The 25,687-nt window shown below is 32.7% G+C and overlaps 1 protein-coding gene across 1 annotated transcript in view; it reads left to right on the top strand.

Moving 5' to 3' along the window:
* The window catches only part of LOC118189348 (glycine receptor subunit alpha-2-like), a 40,949-nt gene that overhangs the window by 1,456 nt on the left and 13,806 nt on the right, over window positions 1-25,687 (top strand). Inside the window, exons 2-6 of the mRNA XM_035359929.2 lie at window positions 408-529; window positions 8,844-8,911; window positions 11,710-12,002; window positions 21,608-21,690; window positions 23,988-24,119. Coding sequence (XP_035215820.2) covers window positions 408-529; window positions 8,844-8,911; window positions 11,710-12,002; window positions 21,608-21,690; window positions 23,988-24,119 — 698 coding nt within the window. The remainder of the gene's footprint in view (window positions 1-407; window positions 530-8,843; window positions 8,912-11,709; window positions 12,003-21,607; window positions 21,691-23,987; window positions 24,120-25,687) is intronic.

Raw genomic sequence — 25,687 nt, 5'->3', positions numbered from 1 at the left:
CTATGTCTTCCGATTTCTAGCCAGATGTGTTTTCCAGTTACATCACGAAGAGATGTGGCAAAGAGGGAGAAAAACCTTACAATTTTATACAAACAGTTTTTTTAATTAATATCCGGGATAAAATTCAAGCTAAATAAATTTAAACGTAGGAGTTACTTCAAGAAAATTACCTTCTAAATAATTGTTTTTTGTCTTTAACCTGTAAATAGTCTGTACATTGTGCCTCTACACCTGTACATTGCGTCTATTTGTCTTTAGTCTGTAACATTGTACCTGAAATCCAATGATAAAAAGTATCTGAAATTTATCACGAAATTTTGTAATTAAAACAAATTCGCTTTATGGTCCAAAGCCTCAGAAACCCGATTAATAATCAAGAATTTATTTATTTATTTGTTTATTTATAGGTTTTATGTTATAAATAATGCATGCCTGATAGATCTGAAAGAAGCGTATAGAAGTACTAATCAGCATACTCTAAATTTTAAGATGCTACCTTTAATGACTCAGGTTCCCCGTTCTACCCAAAGTAAGTATATATGGCATTTATTTCTCTCTCTCTCTCTATATATATATATATGGTTATTTAACTCTAATCAATGCTGTTTATACGTGTTTACCTTTTCCTTTAATCTTTGAAAAGATGCACTAAAGAATAGATATCTGTCAAGAAAAATAATTAGCAAAATAATCGAGTTAAAGAATTTGGTGGAAGAGAAAACCATTTCGTACTTGGTTCCATCATTAAGGATGTTTTCGTATCGTTTTAAAAAAAGTACATTCTCTCAGCGCTGTAGTTAAATGTCCTTATATAATGACTCTTACCTAGATAATATAAACTTAATACAAAAGAGAGAGTTTCAACGGGCAATCGAAAATTCTTGCTTGGAAAAGTTCATCATTAGTTCTTACATTATAAAATATGCCTTTATCATCCGCACCAGTAGGATTGGATTGGATTATTCAATTATTGCAAAGCACACGAGTGCTATCTGCCTAAAGCGAGGGATGCCTTCGTGGAGGACTTTCTAAGGAAAAACGGCTCGTATACACGTTACACATTAGGAAAACCACGAAAACGCCCATGCAGCCAGCCCGTCCGCGGGATTCGAACCTCGGACCGAACTACCAGAGCTCAGCGTGTTTACCGCTCGGCCGCTGGTGGGCCTGCACCAGTAGGAATAACAACTATTCAGATAATTGTACTTCCTTTACGTTCGTGAGGTGAGTAAAGTGTTGTAACAACCCTACAAGAAAAGTTTTCATTACTTATGATAGTGTTCTCAAAATTTCGGCCTCCAAAACAATTTCATGCAGCCTGCGAATTTCAATTATGCATTTGATACAAATACGGTTTGTAAAGATTTTAATTATTTTGAGTCTTACTTAACATTATTTTCATTACCATTTAAATTAAACGTGAATAACGCACCAGAAAGTCTATAAATTGAGCTAATTAATTTATACTATGATATAGATTTTATTCAAAGATTTGAAGATAAAGATTTATTTAATATTCATGTTCTTTTTTGTCAACAAATAACTACGCTCAGTTGCGAATTTTTGCGCTAAGAATATTTGAATATGCATTTATATATGAATAGTTTTATTCATAGTTCAAAATTTATAATAAAGGAGCCCGACTGACCAATGAGCATCAATAATCTATGATGAAGATAATTTTAAATCATTTCTCTCCAAGGCTGCACATTTTTAACAGAGTCAAAACGCCATCATCTGTCAAACTGTAGTAAAAAATAAAGAAGTTTATAACTATTTAACATACAAACATATGTAACTTATGTGCCGAAGAAAAATTTGATAAATAAGAGAAAGAGACTAAACTGCCATTATTTACTCTCAAGTGGAAAGTTTGGGAAGTTTTCTCTGAAAACTTAAAAAGGTTTCATAATTTATTTATTTTTAGTTTAAATTAAAGTAATTTATTTAATGATTAATTAAACATATTAGAATTATCTTAAATAAATGCGAAATATAAAATATTAACATTTAGCAGTCGGTATGTTTGAATAAAAAAGTTGTAACCAACAGAAATGGCTTCCAGGTAACAAACTTTAGATTTCAGGTTGAAAATAGATAAAAATTTGATTTTTTTCCTTTTGCTTTGTTACTATTGCTTATGCATATTTCAATAAATATTTGTTTTATTTATTTATTTTTTACTTTTTTATTAAAAAAAATTAATTTTGCTTAAAGGAATTGTCCCGTCAGCTGTTTTTAGGTCGTGCATTCGTGTCGCGTGAAGTTTGTGTTTGAGATCACTGACATATGATATTTTATCAAATGTATCATTTAGTATAAACTGATGCAAAAATTAAGGACGAAGTCGAAAAATTAGCATATCAGCTGAACGAAGAGGGAGAGCGGACAGAAAGACCAATCAGGAGATTAAGTAAGGTGATGTACGGTAGCACATGCGCAGATATGCAGGTAGATGTAATGGGGGAGTGTCTCAGTAGTATAAAGCATGTTGTCGGTGGAAGATCAGTATTTCTGGGAAAGAGATTGCACGCCGTATAGCAGTTAAAATCACACCGAGTTGCTGCCTCAGCGAGAAATGGCGAATAATCAATCTGTTAGACGACATCTGGATTCTAGTCCCATTCACCCATTCTAGTCATTAAATAATGGATATCTGTTCGCTTTTAAACACGAAATGCCATTTAAGTGACAAATAAGGAAAAAGGCTTCTAGTATTAGCCACCAGAGAGGTCCCTGCATAGCAGCTTAGTGTTTCATTATCAACGTCCCTTCAATCGAATTTGCTGATAATGAACCCCTACGTCAAGCTTTTCTTTTCTTCCCTTTTATCAGGTTGTTATTCATGCCTTTTTTTAATTCCAAGTGCCGTATTACCACAGCAGAGGCAAAAAGCGATTTTTGAGTAGCTGTATGAAACAGGTCGATGTATGCTGCTTGTCAGTTAAGGCACAACTAAAGAGGATAATGTACGAGTAGAATTGAGAATTAACAAACAGACCTCTGTAATAATCCCTTTTTAAATTCAATGAGAAAATTTTGCACTGTAAATAAATATTTTGGTAGACATATTCTATAAATACATTGTTGTTAAGATAAATACAATTCAGCAAGAGTTTTGCTGTGTTGTTTATTTAATTTCGATGTGTTCCAATAAAAATTAGGAATACTGAATGCTAAATACTGATTCGAGACGTGAACGACTGATAGAAATTATGAAATATGACAAAAACTGTATATATTTGAATATTGAAAATATTTTGGTAAATTTTTATTTGCTTAAAAATAAGGAAAATAAATAAAATGATTAAGTATGAATTAAAAAAAAAAATTCCAAACATACTCTGTTTATCAGCACAGGAAAAGCTGGAAATAATTACTGAAAAACATGTGCTTCTTCTTTTGGATTACATGATGCTTATCCCTATAGATTGCGCAAATAACAACTTGCGCATACCTTGTAAGTGATATCCTTAAACAGTGAAGTTGCATATAAAGGCATCCTGTTTGCAAGAAGGAGATGATTTCTACACTGAAAATCACTTTTCTTGGAACTAAAAATACCTTTGCAGTTAATATAGTAAAGTCTGGATTAAAAAGTTATTAGGAATTACTGCATTCGTCGCTTCATTCTGTTGTGAAGTAAGTGATTAGCACATGCAGGTAGCAAATGGAAGATCTGTAGTTCAAAATTCGGGAGGGACCTGGAGATAATTTGTGACAAGGTATAAGAAAATTTGAGTTTACCAATTTAGATAAGCATTATGAATTACTTTTGAATGCTGTCTTACATTTGATCGTATAATCTTTTATGAGATTTTATAGATGACAGTTTGCTATACACAAGAGCAAGCGTATTTCAGTATGATCATTAGTAATCAGCTCATTAATGAACCAGCATATAAGACCGCTGAACATCAGGAATTTTCCAGGGATCTGTCACGAAGTCTGAAGGAGCTGACCACACGAAATAATGGGATTTTACCCATGTTAAAAATAAATACGAGCAAATGTCACTCGGAAAGTTCTCTGAGAAGTTATAGCTAAGGCAAACACCTCTCGGGAAAAAAGCTCAAAGTCATTACCTTTACTACCTTTGGTTGTATCAAGTGATGATACCAGGAGCTGTCTTATGAAACACATTAGCCGTATAGTGTTGAAATTTGCATGTTCTGAAAACATTTCGACTAAAAGAATCAGTATGTTTTCTATACGTTTCTATAGAAACCGGTACTTTTTCTATAAGTGACTAAAAGGGCGATATCCATTAGAACGATCAGGTTGCAATTACTGTCTCCGTTTTTTTCAAAAGAACTGTTATTTAAATAAAATCTAAAATTCCTGAGATGTGAGTGCTGATCTGCTTCTCAATATTTGGAGGGAAAATTTTGACGCTTCGAGCACGCTCATGCTGTTTCAGCCATCTACTCAGCTACAGTCATCTTCTGTGCTTAATAAACAGATAATTGTCATCCATAATAGGAACATGCAAAAGTTTCTTCCATTTTCGGCCTACCTGCTGAAGTGCAGATGTAAACTATTAAATACACTTACGCCTTGATGTCAGTGGAGTTATATCTCAGAGATTCCGTAGTGCCAAAGGTATGAACTGATTCATTGCAAATAAAGCAGCGAAAATTTTATGAAAATTAGAAATTTATGAAAATTAGAAAAAAGAGTAGAAAATCATTTAATTAATATTTACTTGTGGTTTTTGCTTTAATAGAAAGTGAAGCGTTTGATCTATAGGCTGGAAAAATTTCAAAAGTTTGTAAGAAATAAATTTTTGGACGTTGAAAATTTTAAATAACGGACATACTAAGCTAAAAAATACTGATTGATTTTTGAAAAATGGTCAAAAACCAGTAGATTGTGCTAAAGATTTGGAATAAACGTAACTTAAAAGATGTGTCTCCTCTCTATACGATAGTGCAAACAGTGCAATTCTGAGACTGTTGGTTTATTTTTTAAACGAATATACGGGCGAAAAATCCACAAAATGTCGTTTCAACATTAAATAAAAATATAAAGGGTACTTAAATAAATGATATAAACTTTTAAGGGTTGACAAACATTTTTTATCTTAAAATGGTGTGGGTGATCTTAAGGGGATCATTATCTTCCCTCGCACACCGTCTTATGCAGCGCAAAGACATAAGCACTTTCAAGAGATGATTTTGGCGTGAACCATTCAGTATTAATTTTATTTTTCGCATTTCTGTTTTTTTCCCATGCGCTTTGTTTATACGTGCATCCCAGTTGTTGCATGGCTTTGCTTCTCAGCTCATATTCCATTCTTTCAGTTCACAGTAACCCAGGAGTTCGCACAAATCATCTAAGTAACTTTTAGTTAAAAGGCAATGGTCTTATTTCTTGACCGTTCTCGCCCGCCACACACTCAGAGTAACCCTCAGCTTCAGATTATTCCCCAGCATCATATGCCTTTAATGAGCTTATTTTCATTGATCCTGACGTATCGCTCTGTACGCGATATTCCTGACTAATCTGCCAAGTTCATGACTCATGTACTGTCACTAGCGCCTGAAATGGATCAGTATACAAATAAGTAGACAAACTAGCTTTGTGTTGCGAAAGATAGCTTGGATGACGAAATGGAAAATGCTGTTCATCGCCTAACCATTTAAAGCTCTACCATGCATTCTGCAGTGAAAAGAGTATTTTCTGCTTGTTCTATCTCTCGTTAAAGTTTGTTCTATGCGATTTATAAATTCCAATTTTAAATTGAACCAGAAAAAAATGTTGCTTCAAAGCGCGCATCGGTTCCGTTCAGATGTCATGTGTGCCGCATTTCCTAGCGCGGCGCTGTATTCTGTTCTGCATGTCATACACACGCAGAAAGCCAAGTTCTCTATATTATAAAAGATGTGGAAGAACCGGAAACACACAGTCAGTCCCTAGCAGTTGGTTTCCAAAATTCTAACGAGGTGAGGGTGGTCTTAAAAATTAGCCTCAAAATTACATCCCTCATTCATTCTTCTTGATGAATTAAGATACATCATTCATTCGGATGCGCTTTCAGTTGTACAAAAAGTCCCGGAGATTTGTCCAGGATTACGTTATGTTCCAATTCTCTGCATTGTAGCATCTTCGGCTATATATCTACGATGGCATTTCTAGGCTAATGCAGCTTTTATTATGTACAGAAATTATATACAATTGAATTTACATTAGGGAAAATTTTAATAACAGCTTTCTATGGCAACGGAGTGAAAAAGACTCAGCGTTCTTTTCTCTTTGAATTTCAGTACCTGTATCTTCTGTTTCCTACCCACAAGTGGGAATAACTGCTTGTTTAGCCAAAGGATGGGGAAAAGGTCTCAACTCTTCTGGAGTTGTCACCAAATAATAAACTAATTTGCAATATACCTGTTGAAAAGAAAATTCCGTGCATGGTGATCCAAGTGGAGAAGTTCTGTGTTTTGTTCACCCCCTTACTTGAGAAAGGGGACCTTACAGCACCCATTTAGTAATAACGCTTGATAAATGCCCTCCGCATGAGTTAACCACAGAACTGATTTCTTAACTTTTCGAATATTTTTCTTCTCTAACAGATAATTATATTCTACTAAGCAGAAATGAATACGGCTGCATATTACGGATGAAAGATAGAACCTGAGCACTCACAGTGAATATTTTGGTCATGTACTAGATGTAGATCAAGCGGCAGATTAAAATGGCTTAACCGTTTTACTTTGGTTGATATTTATCATGGATATTTGTAAGCGGCATCCATCATTATTTTCTGAATTGTTAGGCAAGGTTATTTGATTGAATTGTTTATATACGGTAAATCACATAAAAGCTACCTACCTAAGGGAAGTAATGCCTTTGTGGATGAATGTCTAAAGGAATCTGAGCCGTGTCCTTGCAATTCACGAAGAAACCAAGAAAAGCACCCGTGTAGCCAGCCGTTTGTTGCCCAGTTTCAAACTCGAGTTGAACTACAAGTAGCCGAGTGGTTTCCGGTCAGAAGAAATTTTCCATGACGATCCATCTTTTTACTAGACGGCTGAAGATTTTGCAACCTCCAAAGAACCAGATTTATGTAAAGTTAGTATGATCGACATTCTGATGACAAATATTTTGATCAATCGAGCATATTGTCTTCTATTCTATATTTGCTATTGGACGCCAATGATGTTGTAAATTTCATTTGGAACGATCTAATATTTGCATATTTAAAAAGTATATCTTTTACCTCTCTCTGTATGAATTGCGAGTAATGTAACTATTGAAGTATCGTTTAGAAAGGTATTGAATTTTTTTAAGGCAAACTTGTGGCTTGTGATGTAAAGTAATTCAGTGCCTTTCGCGAGAATGATAGACTAAAAGAATATTAAAAGTCCTAATCTCTACATATAATAAAAGAAGCAGTCTGTCTGTGTGTGTGTGTCTTTCGTTCGCGCTGCGCGTAAGCTAATAGACTCACGGCTACGAAATTTGGTACATATGTGCATCTAAACAAGAGCCAGTGCACCTCGAAGCGATTTTTTCGAAATTCGAATTCGATTTTTTTTTATTTTATATTTTGTGACGAAATCGCGTCATTTTGAGACATAATGGGCTATAGGAAAGCGAGATTTTACTCTACACACTCCATTTTCACTTCGTCATGAAACGTAGGCACTTAGCTATTTTACAAACTTAAAATAAATTTCGTGTTTCAACGAATTTATTGAACAAAGTGAGCTTAACACCTTTTCAATTATATACGGTAAATCACATAAAAGCTACCTACCTAAGGGATATAATGCCTTTGTGGATGAATGTCTAAAGGAATCTGAGCCGTGTCCTTGCAATTCACGAAGAAACCAAGAAAAGCACCCGTGTAGCCAGCCGTTTGTTGCCCAGTTTCAAACTAAAACAAAAAATAAACTCATTTAGAACAAATGGGATTTTTTCTAAAAGAGTTCATTTTTAAAAATGTACAGTTTATTTTTCTTTGATTTTTGGACACATTAAACTTTCATCCTTGCGACTGCTTTTACAAAAAGAATTTTGGAAAAATGATAATATTTTGTGTTTTTAAAAAACATTTTAAATGAAGCTTTCGAGTACACTTCTCACATCTCACATCTTTAAAAATGTGATTTTGGCAACAATTTTCCTTTCTTATTGTTGTTGATAGATTTTTCATGAAATTTTGAATAGTTTCATTCTTTTAGAAATATGGGTTTGGCAACAATTTTTCATCGTATTTCTTATGTCACTGTTTTTAAGAGATTGGCATATTTCATTGTCATTTTTTTATATATATAATACATTTTTATTGATTTTTTTGATAAAGTTGTTCTGCAGAGTAAAATTCTGCGCGTAATTTTTGTTTTTTGAGTTTCTATCATGTTATTTTTTGCTTATTTCACTGTTTGTAAGATATTGAAAAGTTTTGCATGATTTTTTTCCTTCAACGAACAGTTGGTTAATTTTTATATATGTAACATTTTTTTTTAATTTGTGTTTTTTTTTTCGGAAGTTTTCTGCAGAGTAAAATTCTGCGCAGTTTTTAAATTTAACGTTTGGTGTTCACTTCAGGCATTTTTACGGTACATTTAAAAGCCAGACGAAGGCTGGCAGCATAGCTGCTAGTATGCACACTAAAGAGTTAACTGAATTATTGAGACAAATCGAATAGGAAGCCTGTGGAAATACGAAGCATAAAAAACTGTGTCATAAAATTTAAAACAAAAAGCCACAGAGAAATTTCAAAGCTATAAATTTTCATAAAATGGCTAAATTTTTATTTGTTTATTAATTTATTTACCAATATCTCATTCAGTTCAACTATTAATATACAATTCTTAAGAACAATTCTCTTCATTTAGGAAATCCACTTATCGTGTACACAGAGATATATCTGGAAGACCTAAATTCCTTCAGACCTGTCACGATGGTAAGGATAAATCCATTTATTTTAGCCGTTATCCATGCTTTTAAGGCTTAGTTACTTTTACAGTTAACGAAACAAATCAGCTTATTTATGATGACCCGAATATTTTGCCCCTTTGTACAACTGGAGTAGTCATTCAGTTTATTCGTGAATTGCTACTGAACATCATTTTGACAAAGTTAAAATATCTGCATTTGATACAAATTACAAACTTAGAATATTTCCGAACATTAAACGCCCCGTAATCAAGTAAGCAAATGCCTAAAATAATTACATATGTAAAGCTTTAAAACACATGTATATGAGAGAGAAAAAATATAAATAGCATAAAGTGTTAATTCTTACAAGAATCAGCGATAACTTAGATAGTTGAAAGAAAATACAGTTTAAAATTAGCCAATGCACAATTTTAAACTTTACATTGATACGTTTCTATTCCAAATTTAAGGTGATAGTGTTTGAGTTGTTGAAAGCGCTTCTGCTAAATTAAATTCTACACTAATTATCATTCGTTTTCTTAGAATTAGTAACACCATAATAAATTTAAAGAAATTCATTTTTCTCTAGCAGTCAAAAATGACCAGAGTGGTCTTTTCGTTTTCTTAAAGTTTATTTTTACTTGACATATTATTCTTTCTTAACATAAAGCGTTATATTAGTCTGATTTAATTTACAGCTCATCCTTTTTACACGCGAGGGATAAAAGTTAGATTCTTAATTTCTAAATAACTAAGAAGTTCTTTAGTCAGGAGTCAAACCAGCATTAATTAAATGAGTGACGATGGATGTGAATGCAACTCCTTCACTTAGTAAAGCTAATAATTAGAAAGTAGTAAGTTAGACTAGTCTTGTGTAGTAAACATTAAAATCTAAGGAAATCAAGTTGTAAAATTACTTTCTCGTATAAAATATATATTTTAGCAAAATCGGATGAGTTATAAATATTTTTCTAAAGCTGAACATTCATTTTAAAAAATTTTATTTCACTTTCTTTAAGCTTATTTCCCTTCTCGTATTAGTAGTACTTCGCTTTTATCTAGTTGTACAACATTAATTCTTTTCCTGTATACTAATGCAATAAAAGCACTGAAAACTTCCGCAGTTTTATAATTAAATTTAATAAAATCTAAATATTAATTGCAGTTATTAGTCTACTTTTGGGACATAAACACATAGTCTCTACACATATGCTAATTACAACAAATAATTCAATTCAGTTCAACTTGATAACCTAAAATATGCTTGCAAGAATTATTTTTTGTAAGGAATAATAATATTAACATTAGTGTAACAGTTGTATTCACTCCTAAATTCACATTTCAGTTGGATTCTTATTTAAAAATAAAAATAGACAGTTTGGGTGTAGAGTTTGTGAAACAAGCATTAGTTCCAATTAGTAAAAAATGAACATAAAAAGGGTCGATAATTGTTCAATATCCTCTCAGGTAAATATATTTTCTTGATGGTGAATCTTAGGAACTATAACCAGAGATTAAATGTCATTGTATGAAACATTTGACATTCAGCTGTAAGGTCACCCTCTAATGATACTTATTCTAAACAATTATAATTTTAATGGACTACAAACGATTTTTGTCCCGTCTTATTCTAGATTCCTACAACACAAATTGATGCCGGCAAACGTATTAATGTAATTAAAAAATTTATTGAACTTCAGCTTGAAGCTGCAACTAATTAGATTAATAAAAGCTTTATTTCCGCCTATACAGTAACAACTTATTTACCGCCTACTCAATAACAGTTCAGCTATTTACAAATTAAATAATCTCATGTCTAAATTATTCTTTACGTAACAAAAATAATGATATTCCATGAACTATCCGATCGATGTAATACATTTTTGCAGGTAATATGCGAAAAATTAGCTTTTAAACCAATCAAAAATTCTAAAATGGTTTTTCATATGTAAATCAAGGCTTTACGGTGAATAAAGCAGTTAAATTCACACCTGTTTAACAGCGCTTAAGTCATCCCCAATCAGGGAAGTAAATTTGCACAAGCGTAGATGTGTAGCTGACTCAGCGCAATCTTCGACTGAATATCAGTTCGCGTTCGCTTCGTTGTGATTGGTCAGTTCCTAGACCAAGTTGGCACAAAGTTTAAAAGTTAGAATTTTTAAGCAAAATCCTGAAATCAGGTTTTGTGACGTAGCGAGAACTGGTTATATAGCAACGAAGCTCAAATTATATCTCTTATGACCGAAAATCCATCCTGTGTAGCGAGCTTGCACTTTAAGCCACGAAGCTTTGTGGCCAGAAAACATGGTCTGAACGAAGCCTGACTGCGCGTCGAACGAAGTTTTTCCAACAATCCTCGCTTCCTTGATATCTCATTTAACTGACTTACGGAAAAACCTACACGAAACAAAGTTGGAAGTAGAAAAATTGTCTCAGAATTGTAATATGTGCCTCTTGAGTATCCGGGACATGGCGTCGACCGAAAATATTACGGCTAGGAGCTCTCCCATTTAAACTAGTGCAGGGAAAACTCGTTTGTAGGGAAAAATGCTTTTGTGTCGTACGTCACTAGATGTTGATAACCCCATTAGATTTCTTCTAGTTATTTAGAATCACTGAATTTGTATTTTCCTGTGCGAAGACGAAACAGTAAAAGTGAAAAGAAGGATTTAAGGTAAAATAAAATGTGTTAATTATGATAAACCTTGCACAGTATTAAAGAAAAAACTTATTATGTTACACTATTTTATATCTGGTTTTTTTTTATTTATTTTTTTTATTTTTTTTTATGAAAGAACGTTTCTAATCTGCATTAATTTTTAGGACTTTCGTTTGGACTTTTTTTTAAAGCATCATTGGTCTGTGTCAAATAATGTATGTTCTTTCCACCTTGATTGGAAGAATGAACGCAATTTCGAAAGTTCATCAGTGATTCATACTGAAAAGGCAGCAGAAGATTCTATAATTATAAATGCCAAAGAAATAAAATACATATGGCTTCCTGACACTTATATAGGAAATTCCAAAGTTGTTGAAACGCCTGCCAAAGATTCGTCAACAAATTTTATAGTAGTGAGGAGAACTGACAAAAAATGCACTGTGGAATATACACTCAGGTAATTGTCCCTCTTTTTCCTTTTTTTATTTATTTTTTTTAAATCTCACTGCAGAGTTTTAAATAATAATTGTATTCTGTTATTAATGTATGTTGATATTTAAAATTTCTACCTGTAGCTAATTTAATTATAACGTTTCGTTAACGTCGACACTATTATTAACAAAGAAAGTTTTAAAAATGTCTGTCACAAGTGTAGAGGCGTGTAGAGGGGACGGAAATAAGCAGTTTTTGTAATAGAATGTTATGTGTGGAAATGTGCGTTGAGGTGGTACGTGGCGCTGTTAAGCGTTTGATAAAAGCATTCAACTGTCGTTGATCGTCATTTTCCATTTTCTGTGTGAAATTTAAGCGGTGTGCATCGCTACCCCAATTTGAAGACTGCCGATATGCATTTATTTATTAAACATGAAGATGAAACGGCTGCTCATAGGAGGCACTCGAGAATAGTTTTTTTGAACTTTCGTTAGTATCTGCTCAGTTTTAGGAGCAGGCCTATAGATATAATGCATCTCATCGAGTTCTGCTTTTCTATAGCGATTACATACCACTCGAAATTAGTACAGGGGAGATGATTAAGCCAACAGAACGCTTTTAATGATCACTTAACAGCACTCTGTTCAACCTTAATGCGCCGTTTCCGCTCACACATTCTATTGCAAAATGTACTTATTTCGGTCCCTTCTACAGCCTTTACACTTCTGTCAAGAACTATTTAATCACTCTGTAACATATTAAAGTACAACACAGGTTTTCTAATTTTTCCCTTAAATACAAGTTCAAGGTCTCCTGTAAAGCCTCTATATGCATTTTTAAAGTTTTGTTGATAGTTAAAACTTTATTTATATATTTTGATTGTTGTAAGCTATATGTAACCAAAATTTATTCTATTTGTACCCAGTAGTTCTCGTGGAATCATCGTCAAATATTTTTAGATTATGTCCACAAAAATCGACATAGACTGAAAATCTTTGAATTGCAGAGGATAGAAATGCATAGTCAGGTGCCTATGAGAAAACTACTCATTGCTGCCCGACATATAAGAATTCGTTTGCAGTGGTATCAGGAAAGAAGACACTGGACATCTGAGGAATGGAAACTGGTAATGTGGTCGGATGAGTCACACAACACCTTATTTTGCGCTGATGGAAGATGTCGAATTTGGAGAGATTCCCATGAAGCCATTAAGCCATCTTGCCTTACTCGCGCTGTGCAAAGGGTGTGGTGGGAATATTATGATATGAGGCATGTTCTGCTGGCATGGAAGTGATACCCTAGTATTCCTTGAGGATAAATAAACAGCCATGAGATACCCAGATATACTGGCAGATCAAGTGCACCTTGCAATGTTGCATTTTCCCCCTGATGGCTACAGATATTTCATGGACGATAATGCAACTATACTTCGAGCCAGAAGTGTTCAAAATTGGTTCGCTGAACATCAGGCTGACTTCCAACAACTTCCCTAGACACCGCACAGCCCTGATCTTAACCCCATAGAAAATATATGTGGGATATGATGGAAACACGCATCCGACAGCACTCTCCTCTTCCATCTAATTTACAAGATATGAAAAGCTGCATAGCCAATGCGCTGTATTTCTTTGGACGTAAATGCACTCCAGAAGCATGTAGACTCGATGCCCAAACGAATCAGGGCAGTTATCTGTGCGAAAAGGTGGCCCAATGAAATATTGATCTTAGGTTTCTAATTTATTGGCCAGTGTATATATATATATATATATATATATATATATATACAAAGAAAAACAGTAATATGCCAAAAACAAAAATGTAACCTATCCTGCGCTATAGCCGCAGAATTAAAGTAAACTTAATGCTTCCAAAATTAAAATTAAATTTGAATCAAAACAAGCAATTCCGTAACAATATTAGTAATTGCAACCGTGGATAAGAGGTCTAACATTGCAGCTAAACATAATGAAAATTAATATAAAAATTCATCAATAGAATAAACCCGAAAAATAAAAATGCAAATTGGCAATAAAAATAAAAATAAAAATTAATCTCCTTTGTCTGAAACCCTAATTCAGAACTCATCAGGAGAAAAGTAATTAAAGTTTCATAAAAGTCAATTAATGTGTCTCGAATACATGTTTCATTCTTCTGAATCATTTGAAATCAAAACCCGATAAAAGATTCAATTAAATTTCAATAAAAACATTAAAACTCAATTAAAACCAAAAGATCGAATCTCAAATGTATTCAGAATTTTACCTACACGTATTCAAACACCTGACAAACTAGAAAATGAATAAAATAATACATTATGCAAAAATGACTAAAAAATTCCAAATCTGAAAAACAAAATTTGCCTTATATATATAAGTATATATATCATAGCTGGAGACATCCTATCAGTCAAACAAGATCCGGGTACAAAATTTAAACACATTATAATTTTCTTAAAATTCACTATTATAGTACAACTCCAATTATCTGAACTCCAACTATCCGAACCGCTGGTTATCCGAATCGCTTTCAGAATTTAAGAAATAGAAAGAGAGAAGCGACAGGAAAAGATGAGGATGACGTGTCACTTGAGAAATTAAGAAACATTCTTTGGAAAATTCCTGGATGTTCAGAAGTTAGTGCTGAGGACACAGCAGAATGGATGGCGTATGAGTCGTTAGACCCTGGGTTTCTAGTTCTAAATGACGATGAATTTATTGAAAGTGTGAGAAAAGAAAGTGTTGAGGAAGAAGATGACCTTACTGTCGAAGTTGAAGCAGACACGGGACCATCAGCTAGTGAAGCGTTTACCGGCCTGGAAACTGCGCTCAAGTGGAGGGAGCGTCAGCTCAAGTGTGACCACATGCAACTTATTGTCAAGCGGATGCGCGACGTGGCTACCCGAAAATGAATGAAAACAGTCAAACAGCCTACTTTGACCAAGATGTTCAGCAAGCAATTATTTTCAACACTTGTAAGTACCGTATAATACGCTATATAACATGTATGTAAAAGTGTCGCCTTTTCATTTTAATTAATTAAAACCTCTTTTTCTTTAAAAATTGTTGTTTTCCTCCCGTTTTCAGCATGCAGTACATACAGTAATTAATTAAAGTATACGTAGACCTTTGACCTTTTCTTCGGAAAAAATCCAATTATCCGAATGGGGTACGGTCCCAATTGATTCGGATAGTTGGAGTTCTACTGTATTTAACATGGTACTTTTATGAAATTTCGTGCTGGCTGCGATAAAGAAGACTGCGAACTTTCCAGCTTTATTGCACTTTCAATTTTTTATTTCAAACTTCCTTAATTCTTTTCCTATTGTAACTAACTAAAGGTGTTAAAAAGTTTGTATTGTTTATTTATGTTGATTAAGCAGTTATTTTATGTTCCAAATCTGTACTGTCGCCTTTCTCTTTCCGTTTTCATGCCAGAATGCAAATTAGCTCGCATGTATTTAAGTGAGTGTTCGAGATTGTTTAGTCAGACAGTGTTCTGCCTGAAGGCCATGCTACTACTTTTTTGTCCTAAGTCAAGCGTTCCTGTGTACGGCATTGCTTTATTCTTGTCGATAGTGCTATTACGCCAGTGTAGGCTTAAAAGCCAACTTCCGTGTTTAAAAATATCTGCGTAGCTTTGGCTAATAGCTATTTAGATTTATTTTAAAATTCTACATTTGATTTCACGCCATAAATGCTGGCTGATTTGTAAGCACCAGTTGCGTTTTCTGTTCAACTTAAGTAGTTTTAAATGAAAGGGTCTTTTACACCCTACTTAGTTTCTGTTTCCTACTGGACATAAGTTTACATGTCTGTTGGAAGGTTTGCCACAAGTTACATTTAGTTAAAGCGCAATCTATACAAGATCTGTGCATAATTTAGTTTTTAAAAAAGCAAAATTTCATAAAGTGGCTACCTTTACACAATGGTCAAGTGGATGTATCTTAAAGAAAAGAAAATAGCATAAATAATTATATTCATAATCTTGTATTCACTAAAAAAAATTAAAAAACCCTATTTTTCAACTCTGTGGAGCAACTAAATTTCGAATTAACAGCATAAAATATTAACTGAACTTCAGCCTTATCACATCCCTTGCCAGTGGCTGTTATCGCTTGAAATTTAATAATTCCTTTCATACAAAAGGTTTCACTGAAAAAATAATTTGCTTTCATTCTATGAGACCACATCATTTTTTGAAAACAATAGGATCATTTCAAACTTTCTGCAGTTTTTTTTTTAACAATCGTTTTATCTGTCAGAAAATTTCACCACATAGGTTATTTCAATTATATCGGGTTTAGTTAGGTATCTTTACTGTATTAAAGTAAATCGAAGTTTGGTGATTTTTTTATCGTTGAATCCAGTTTTTTGATAACAGTTTTGTGATTGCTGGTTTGAAAAATGGCAAGAGATTTGCCGGTTGAAAAAAAAGTTTAAGATATTACTGGCTATGCGAATTACGCGAAGAAATACGTCAGAGATTTCATCAGAGAAGATAATGAAGGGGGTTTTGCAACGATGTATGCGAGGACTTCTCGCAGATGACTTTTGACATTTCGAAATGCCGTTTTCTCTTTAGAAGACGAGCCAGGATCCAGAAGACCATCGCATATTGATAAGATAAGGTGCATTTTCGTGGTATATTTGAAAGAAACATGCAATAAACGCAGGACGAAACAGCAAGAACATCGGGTTTACCAAAACTGGCAGTTTCCTTTATTTTCAAGTGTTGCGAAATGTAAACAAGGCTAAAACATGGGATGATTTGATTTTATGTAGAACAATAAATTGCAACACATTGCCATCTGTTCATCTTATAGACACCAAAAGGATTTTTCTTGAACAGAAGAATTATTAATGATGAAATGTGATAATGATGCAGAACATCCCCACTCCCCAAAGCGGAGTAGTTTATCAACCAGCACTACTTAAAAGTGGAGAAAAGTAAGGTCTTGAGGTAATGAAATAATGAGGAAAAGGTTTTTAGTGATTGGCTGGGGTGGCTAGGGGCTATAATTCATTAATGAGTGTCTTAGACCTGGTGAAATAATAAACTCTACTATACTCAATTCTGTCGTCTGAGTTCAAATTCTGCGAAGCGTGGTTGCTTCTAGTTAAAGTATCTGCATCAGCTACTTCAAGGCAACGCACGACCTCATACCTTTTCGAATAAAAACTCAGAACATTCTATCTTTCTCAGTTAGGAGCTTATCGTTCCGCCTTATCGTCCAAACATAGCTCTGTCATATTGTCATTTGTTTCAACCAATACTCAATCAAGCATTTGAATATGAGTAAAATGGGCTTTAAGAAACCGAGTTTTTCAGAAACAGTGTAGAAACTGGTTTCCACACCGGAACAAGTGAAAGGCAATAAAAAATATTACATGTTCAGTAATTCAGTGCTGTTGCTGTGATATGACTTCAAAGTTGCACCTGCAAAAAGAACTGTCTTTTGGAATTAACTTTTAGAAATGCATTTATTTTCAAAGTAGTTTAAATTAACTTCAGCGCATGTAATTTAACTTTTCTGCTAAGCATATTTTAGTGCATTGTGATCATGTAAAGGTTAATATAAAATCTGTGACTGTGATCGATTGTTTTTGAAGTGAGACAGATTTTCATATAAATACGATTAATAAGTTTGTACCATTTGGTGTATTTTGCAAAATTAAAAGTATCCAGACTGTTGGTAGATATAAGCGAATTATCGCTAAGTCTAAAATAACAACTGAAACTTGAGAAGGGTGTAAAAGAACCTTTATTTAAAACTAAATAAGAACAGAAGGCACACTTTGTGCTTACAACTCAGGCAACAACTTGTGGCGAGGTAATTTAAAGTAACAGTAAGTTCTAATGCAAAATTAAAATTTAGATAAACTAGTAGCCAAATGCTACACAGGTCAGTTCACGCGAAGCTGGTTCAAAAATTAACAGCAGTGGATACTCATTAGGCAATTTTAATGCAAGACCCATGACTACAAATCTTATCTTATCTAGCAGTCCTAGTAACGTAGCCTCGAGAGGCAGAATACGCTCTGTCTTACAACTGAAAACCGTAAACTTACATACACGCGAAAATCTTTGCATTCTGGCGGGAAAACGTAAGGGAGAATCGACAGTAAAGATCTAAAACATAAAATAACTAGTTAATCAACATAAAGAAAACTTACAAGTTAAAAGCGTAAGAAAACGTAATTTAAGAGAAAGTGCTTTTGGAGATACTACTAGCAATTTTCAAACAATCAAAATACGTGAAACAGTCTACCATATATGTTTTATAGCAGTTTAATATGGGATTGAATAACAGATACAGAGCAGCTCTGTTAAGAGAATTAAAGTTGCTCGAGAAAAATAACAAAAACATTGAAGATCAAAAAATACCTCATATTTTCTTTGTAAGATTAGGAAATACATAATTATTTTTGCTAGCATGTGAGATAAACTGAGAAGAAAATATTATATGGGTTTCTATTGTATTGCGTACATCAGCCGTAAATTATGCTAAAATATGAATATATGAATACCGAAATTCTTCAAAATCGTATGGAAAGAACGAGTTATCTAAAAAGTCATTTGTTTCATTGAATTTTACATAAAAAATTATATGAAGGAAATATATGTATTTTAAATGACTTCAAAGTAATGATTCCGCATTTAATTATCAGAAAATGTGCCAGAAAGTGCGTGATAGGAGTTTATTGTTTAGTATTATACTTATCTTTCTAAAAAGAATTTTGATATTTTTTTTTGGGGGGGGGAAGATAAAAATGTTCGGAAAATTCTAAAGAAAGATAGAATTCCTATACTTTTATAACTGTACTAGTTGAGGAGGGAATTAAATTTCTCCGCAAAGATGCCATTTATAAAACTATAATTATAATTATAACAATATATAATAATAATAAATATATATAATAAACTATAATTATAACATGCGAATTATAACATTTGTTTATTCTGGAATTTGGTTTATTTAATTATAACAAAGCACTCGAGGGCTATCTGCTTAAGCAGAGTGATGCCTTCGAGGAGAACTTTCTAAGGTAATCTGGCTCGTATTCGCGTTACATATGAGTAAAATCATCATAACATCCATGCAGCCAGCGCGTTCGCGGGGAATATAACGTCGGGCTGAACGAACAGTGTTTAGTGACTTTACCGCTCGGCCGTTAATGAGCCTACTGTTTAGAAATGACTTTCATTAACGCTTTAACTGGAAAACAATGATAACGTACTATATTTTCAGGAAACGCCGTTTTCAAAAAAATAAATTATTAAACAATAAAAAATAGCTTCTGATCTCTCAACGACAATCTCCCAATTACAATTTTCCAATCACCAACTTTTCCATCTTGGCGTGAAAGGGAAGGCGCTGCCAGTTTTGGAGCATTTATCAAAGACACTGGCTGAATATCTACTGTTTTTTAAAAGATTGATTTTATAAACGCGCGGAATTCCGCGCATATAAACTTTTCGGATAATTCATTAGTTCTCAAATAATGTATAGACGTTTTCACGTAAATAAGAATTTAGCGTGTATTTTGTAAAACACGTGCAAAATAATTTATATTTTAGATGTTTTGGTTAGCGGAGTAAAATAAATATAAGATATGAATAAAAACGTTTAATAGTGTCAAATGGGGAAATAGTTAAAGTGTAGAGTGTGTAAATAAGTTTATCTTCATGATATTTTAACAAAAATTTCAAAAAAATAGTGTAGATTCATACTCAAAAAAGTAACTTCAGAACATGTTGTCAATTAAGTGTGAGGTAAAACAAGCTTACAATCCCTTTCGTTTATGGAAATAGTTCTACAAGACTCTGAATAAACACTTTGGTTTAAATGTATGAAGTATTTCATAACATATATGGAAGAAGAAAGTCAGCATTCTGAGTTTCGGATGTTTTATCAACACATACACACAAAAAAAGGAGACATTCAAAGGAGATTTCATTTACACCTCGGATCTGTTTACTGTGCCAACATGCATTTTAAAAAGCATCAAGGCCAGTTTAAACGACAGTTTTTTAATTACATTGGCATATATATATATCCAATTAAAGTTATTAAAAACACCAGAATATATAGTCCGTTTCTTATTTGGGGATGACAATACAAAATAACGCTTCAAAAATATTATTTATCATGTATAAAAATCTATTATGTAACATAGATCAATAATAACTGTTTATAAGTGTGATGGGGATTTAATTTGATGAGATTAAATTCTTTTGAAGTATTGAAGTATTCATGAAATGATTTTGACTTGGCCTTTGAAATTCATCATTACAGGCAGATTTATTTGATTGTTATGCATGCATTAAAGCACCAAAATTATTTTACGAAAAATACACAGGTAGAGTTTTCAAAAATTTAATGTGCTTATCTGAATGTTTTGCATTTATTTGTAAATTTTTATTTTATTGCCAAGTTGAATAATACTGTGATTACAAATATATAGTACTTGCACAATCCTTGCAGTTATTGAAAGCAAATTATATATATTTTGCTCCACAGTATTCAATTTATTCTATTGACTTCAGACCTCAATGTCAAATTTCTGAAAATTATTTTAACCAAAAAACGGTATTGGGAACCCTGCATAAACAACTCATCTAACTTTTCAACAATAGTGATTATAAAATAAGCAAAAAAATTAAAAATAATGTCAAACTCATTATGCTACGTATATCTTTGGAAACCTTCAGATTTTAACTTGCGTTTCTAAATTATTATTCTCAAATTATTATTTATTTTTTAATAAATTTCAATATGCTAATGATTTTCATATTACATTACTATAATTTCCAAAATTAGCACAGGAAAACAAAATCTACGTATAAATTAGAAGCGAAATTTCTTTTCCACATTCAAAACATTCGCATCGGCGATGTTTGGCAGCGGGTATTTAATTATAGCTATTATGACAGAAATTAGCAAATACTTAGGTTATTGTAAACAAGAATTTCACTTTACTTTCACATTATAAACATTTGAGAAGAAATAAACTCTAGATGAAAAAGTAAATAATAATATACTTACTAGGCAAAGTTGAGCACCTGAACCGGGTTCCCAATTAACTCTTCAGCAATTATTTACGGAAATTTTTCTTTTTCCTTCATTTTTAGAAACTTTTACCAATATATGACCTTTCCGTGAATGATTTGAGCAATTAATAGCTGCACATCCGCCCATTTTACCCCCAAAAAAAACACAAGAAATTGTTGCACCGCTAACTATGCAGCGTCATTAATATTCCCACTTGGGCACCTGAATGGCGGATTATTCAGCCTGGTATATAGGAGTCTTAAGTCGGAACATTCTCGAGCAGGCATACGTTTCTTGTTCGTCATTTTCATTTCCCCAACTAAAGAAATTTTTATTTAACGTGCTAAACTCTATAGTACTGCAAATTTACTCGCATTACGGTATTACTGTAGCCAAAATTGCTTCCTTTAGTATTCTATTCTTTAACGTAATCTTTTGTTACATAACTTGCAATATATTTAAGTCATAAACCTATAAACATATAAACTAGTAATTATTGTTCGTATAATCTATTTTTCAAAGAACGTAGTACTGGATATATAATGTTCTGTGCTTCGCTTACAAATCTTTCATTGTAGGCTTGCTGCTATTTTGTCTTGTCAAATGGATTTCAAATATTATCCCGTCGACGTACAAGTATGCCCGTTTAATATGAGAAGTTGTGAGTACACTTTCGTATTATCCCATTAATTTCGCATGGTATATTTATTTTTTACGTTAGTTTTTTTTTATTTGTCATTTCCGTGTATTAACATATGATATCAGCATGCGCTTGAATGCTTTATAGAGCATATCTTTTAAAAATATCGGAAAAATAGTGAATGGTCAAAGTACACAGATAAGCTTCAAGAAATGGGAAAATCTTAATTGAATCCGTGGAACCTATAAACAATGAAATGAAAGAAACTGAAAATCCACATATAAAATCTATGAGCGGTCTTTGTCAGCAGTAAGCTCTTCCTTTAGAACAGGGTTTCTTAAACATTTTTCAGTCGCGACCACTTTTTATCACTGAGGTTTTTTCGTGACCCCCAGGACCCCATAATATTTACAAAAATTTTGTGGGCCCCCCCCCATATTTGCACAAATCCGACACACGCGTGAGTGAAACTGTCAGTTTTTTAACTTGTACCGTAAAAAACTGACAGTTGCAGTTTTAGGTCATTAACTTTAATTTCTAATTTTAAGACATAGAACAATATGAGAAATTTAAATAAGTAACAGACGAAATGACAGCGTCACGTGCAAAGCATGGAAAATGAATGTTTATATTATAAAAAGAATGCGTCGAAACGTTTTTGTTTTTTTCTTTGTCTGTATTGTCTTTCTTATCTATATCTATTTTGAAATAAATTGTGTAAAAATATTTGGTAATTGTAAAATTATTATAATAAATTAAAGAAATATCAAAACTGCTAAAATTTTGGCGACCCCCTGCTGCAGGTACCGCGACCCTCAGTTTAAGAAACCTTGCTTTAGAAGGAAATATTCATATATCACAATCTCTCATACTTTTTACTTAATTCAGCTAATACTATATTTAAATTTTCATACAATATAATTTGAATTTCTTATGAATTAATTTGGAAGATATTTTCTTTCAATTCAATTTTAAAATAATCTAACTTAGTAGCATGGTCAAGCGTATTTCAGCTGGCTTGTTACTCATGCCTAAAATAAAAGAAAATTGAGTTATATAGGGTGTGGCAATTTATTTCCTAAATGTCTCTTTATAAACTAGGCATGTTAAGCTATTTACTATGAATACCTTCGGCTGCAAAAATCTCCACGCCGACTTAGACTATATTCCCATTCTTGAAAGCAAGCCTGGAATTTATTTTACAGGATGCTGTCCGGAGTGTTCTCGCATTATGTTGGACATATCATATGTTATCATAAAATCTTCGACACTACGGCTTATCTCTTAAGTTTAAAACTAAGATTATAGTAGAAGCAAAGTTAGATGAGTAAGCAGCATAATCTAAATAGGCAATCGGAATTTTGATTCGCAAGTTTGTCAAAAGAAGCAGACTGTGATTGTGAGTGAGACGCATGAAATGTTTTATACCCAACCCTTCCATTAAGTTTAGTTCAGCTCTTTCTTCAATAAATTGAAATTTTCAAACTAAATAGTTTGTCGAACTGTATCACACATTTCAACCTTGTAAGTATTAATGTCCTTCATTTTTAATTTTTAGTTGTCCTCTTATGGGGTCATCCATCACATCTGGTCTATCTTTGAATCTCTTACACTACAGAAACGTGCTGTACCTTTTCATTGTATCTTCACGGTGTGTGAATTTCAATAATGCTAACGTTTTAGTGTCGCTTTTTTCCATTTTTTCACACAAAATTTGATGCTATTTCAATTGCTCCTTTTTGTACCGTAGCGTACTCACAGAAATCTCGTACCAAACCATTTACCATCTGGTTCTATCCGTTTCAAATTTAAGTACACATCAGTTAAGCCAAGTTTAAACACGAATACTTTAGTGACTTCAAGAAAATTATATATTTCTGGGTCTTAAATTGTTGCTCAAAGTAGTACTGAATTGCACAAAAGTACGCTAGAGCATTTATTTGACTGTTGCCGTTCATTGACCAGCGAGACAAAAACATTGTAAACAATTATCACAGCAGTAATGTGTTAAGGTAGTTATCATTAAGATACTTACTGCAAAGAGCAATCGCATTTCAAGTTCGAATAATGTGTACGTAACGATGTTTTTACGAGCTTTTTCCTCATCCTATATATTCGAATAACACCATTTAGATAATTCATGTTTTACGTAGGCTGTAGAAAACTCACCAACTTCTCGAAACTTTTTTCTTTATATTAAAGCATGCCTTTGAATTGTCTATTTTCATATGATGAAACAAATCTGAGCATGCATTATCAATCTTATGTCTCTCTTTCTACAAAACTTAACCTTTAATCTAAAAAAAATTGAGTTTCAGTTTCATATCCAAAAGAAATGGTTGTATATGCATGGGACCAAGAAGGACCCCCACCTGTGAATCCAGAAATGAGGATGCTTCGACATCGAGTTGCGATCAGCAAAGGAAAATCTGAAATACATATGCTAAATAGTAAGTTAATGTAATAAACCAGTGAAGCTTCAGAAATACTGCATATAAAATTTCTTCTGAATTAAATTATTCAGTCCCTGTGATTTGTTGCGAATTGTTTATCAGTAACGACTGTTCCATTAAAGTGATTTTTGAATATCTATATAACTAAGGATTACATCTTTAAAGAATAAAGACCTAACAGGTTAAAATTATCTATTAAAGAACTGCGAAACATAATTTTCGTAAAATGTAGATTCATAAAGACAAAAATCATTTCAGGAAAATCTTTATATGGTTGAAGTCATAAAATATTTCACTGAAAGTTTCACGTTTATAGCAAGAGAAATATTGAATATACAATTACTGATTAAAATGGCTGAAAGAAGAATTTAAAATAAGTGTATCCCCCACATCATTATGAATATCAAGCTGGAAGCTTAAAAATTTACATAAATTTTTAGAGATCAAATTTACATATTTTTTTACGTTAGGATTCTTACTAGAAGCCATTATTAAATTGGTAAATTTACATTATTCCAAAATGTTATTAAAAACCATGTTTCAAAAGCTTAGACACATGGCTTTGGTTTATGATGTAAATCATATAAAGCAGTGATCTCCAATCTGTGTTTCTCAAATTTCTGAATCTCATAAAACACCTTTAGGCGTTCTGACTGACGCCTTTAGAGGTGAAATCTGCAGTCTGAAAAAAACTTTTAATATAATGTGAACAGCAAAACCAAACATCTAACTATATTTTCCTCTCCATTGTTATTACATAAAGTAATATTAAGCAGATTTGCTTTTATAAGTAAAATTGTAGTGTTTCACTTTATCTGGTAAATCTAATTAGTCCAGTAACCCTAACAGACGTGAAGTGAAACATTGCTATGTTTGAAAAAATGACAAAGTCGTGAGAAGGTAAAAAATAACCTTTTGATGTAAGCAGAATTTAGAATATAATATACTCTCTTATGCTACAATATAAGCCACAATTTCGTGGTGATTTAATTAAATAGAACAGACAAATTTAAATTAAACATGGAATAATAGTCAAAGACTACACAATTGTTTACTATAGTAGAAGCTGGCTCACTACTCTACCCAAGCATTATAATTTTATAGTCGGCAGCGATAGAACGAAAGGCCGGATAGTTAGAACTATCAGACCTGGCAGGAATCTAACAACACGTAGCATGCAGGCAATGCCAGAAACACACTTTGTCTTAGAATTCAAAAACAGTTCAAATACTGGCTACTTCATTTGCATTCTGGTGAGTAATACAAAAAAAAAGAAGATATAGCAAAGGCTGAAATTATAAATAACTGGTTAAATAATTTAAAATTCATTACAAAATTATAACGAAATAATGATTTCTTTCTTTCGATTTTTAACATAAGGTGCTTATAATATTAATGCATTTTCAATACATTCTTCACATTTCCTTTTCTAAGGATAGTAAAGTCCCCCCTCCAAAAATAAACGGTTTAATAAGTTCCCCAAATCGGCAATATTTTAAGGCCATTGAGCTAAGAAAAGGCTTCAGATAGATCAGATAGAGACATTTTAAGTCACGTGATGTCTT

Source organism: Stegodyphus dumicola, chromosome X1 (assembly GCF_044657685.1).
Source record: "Stegodyphus dumicola isolate Sdum_Otavi_A_Nest chromosome X1, ASM4465768v1".
Lineage (NCBI taxonomy): Eukaryota > Metazoa > Arthropoda > Arachnida > Araneae > Eresidae > Stegodyphus > Stegodyphus dumicola.
Note: the sequence above shows the minus strand (reverse complement) of the source record. Positions and strands in the feature narration are given on the sequence as shown.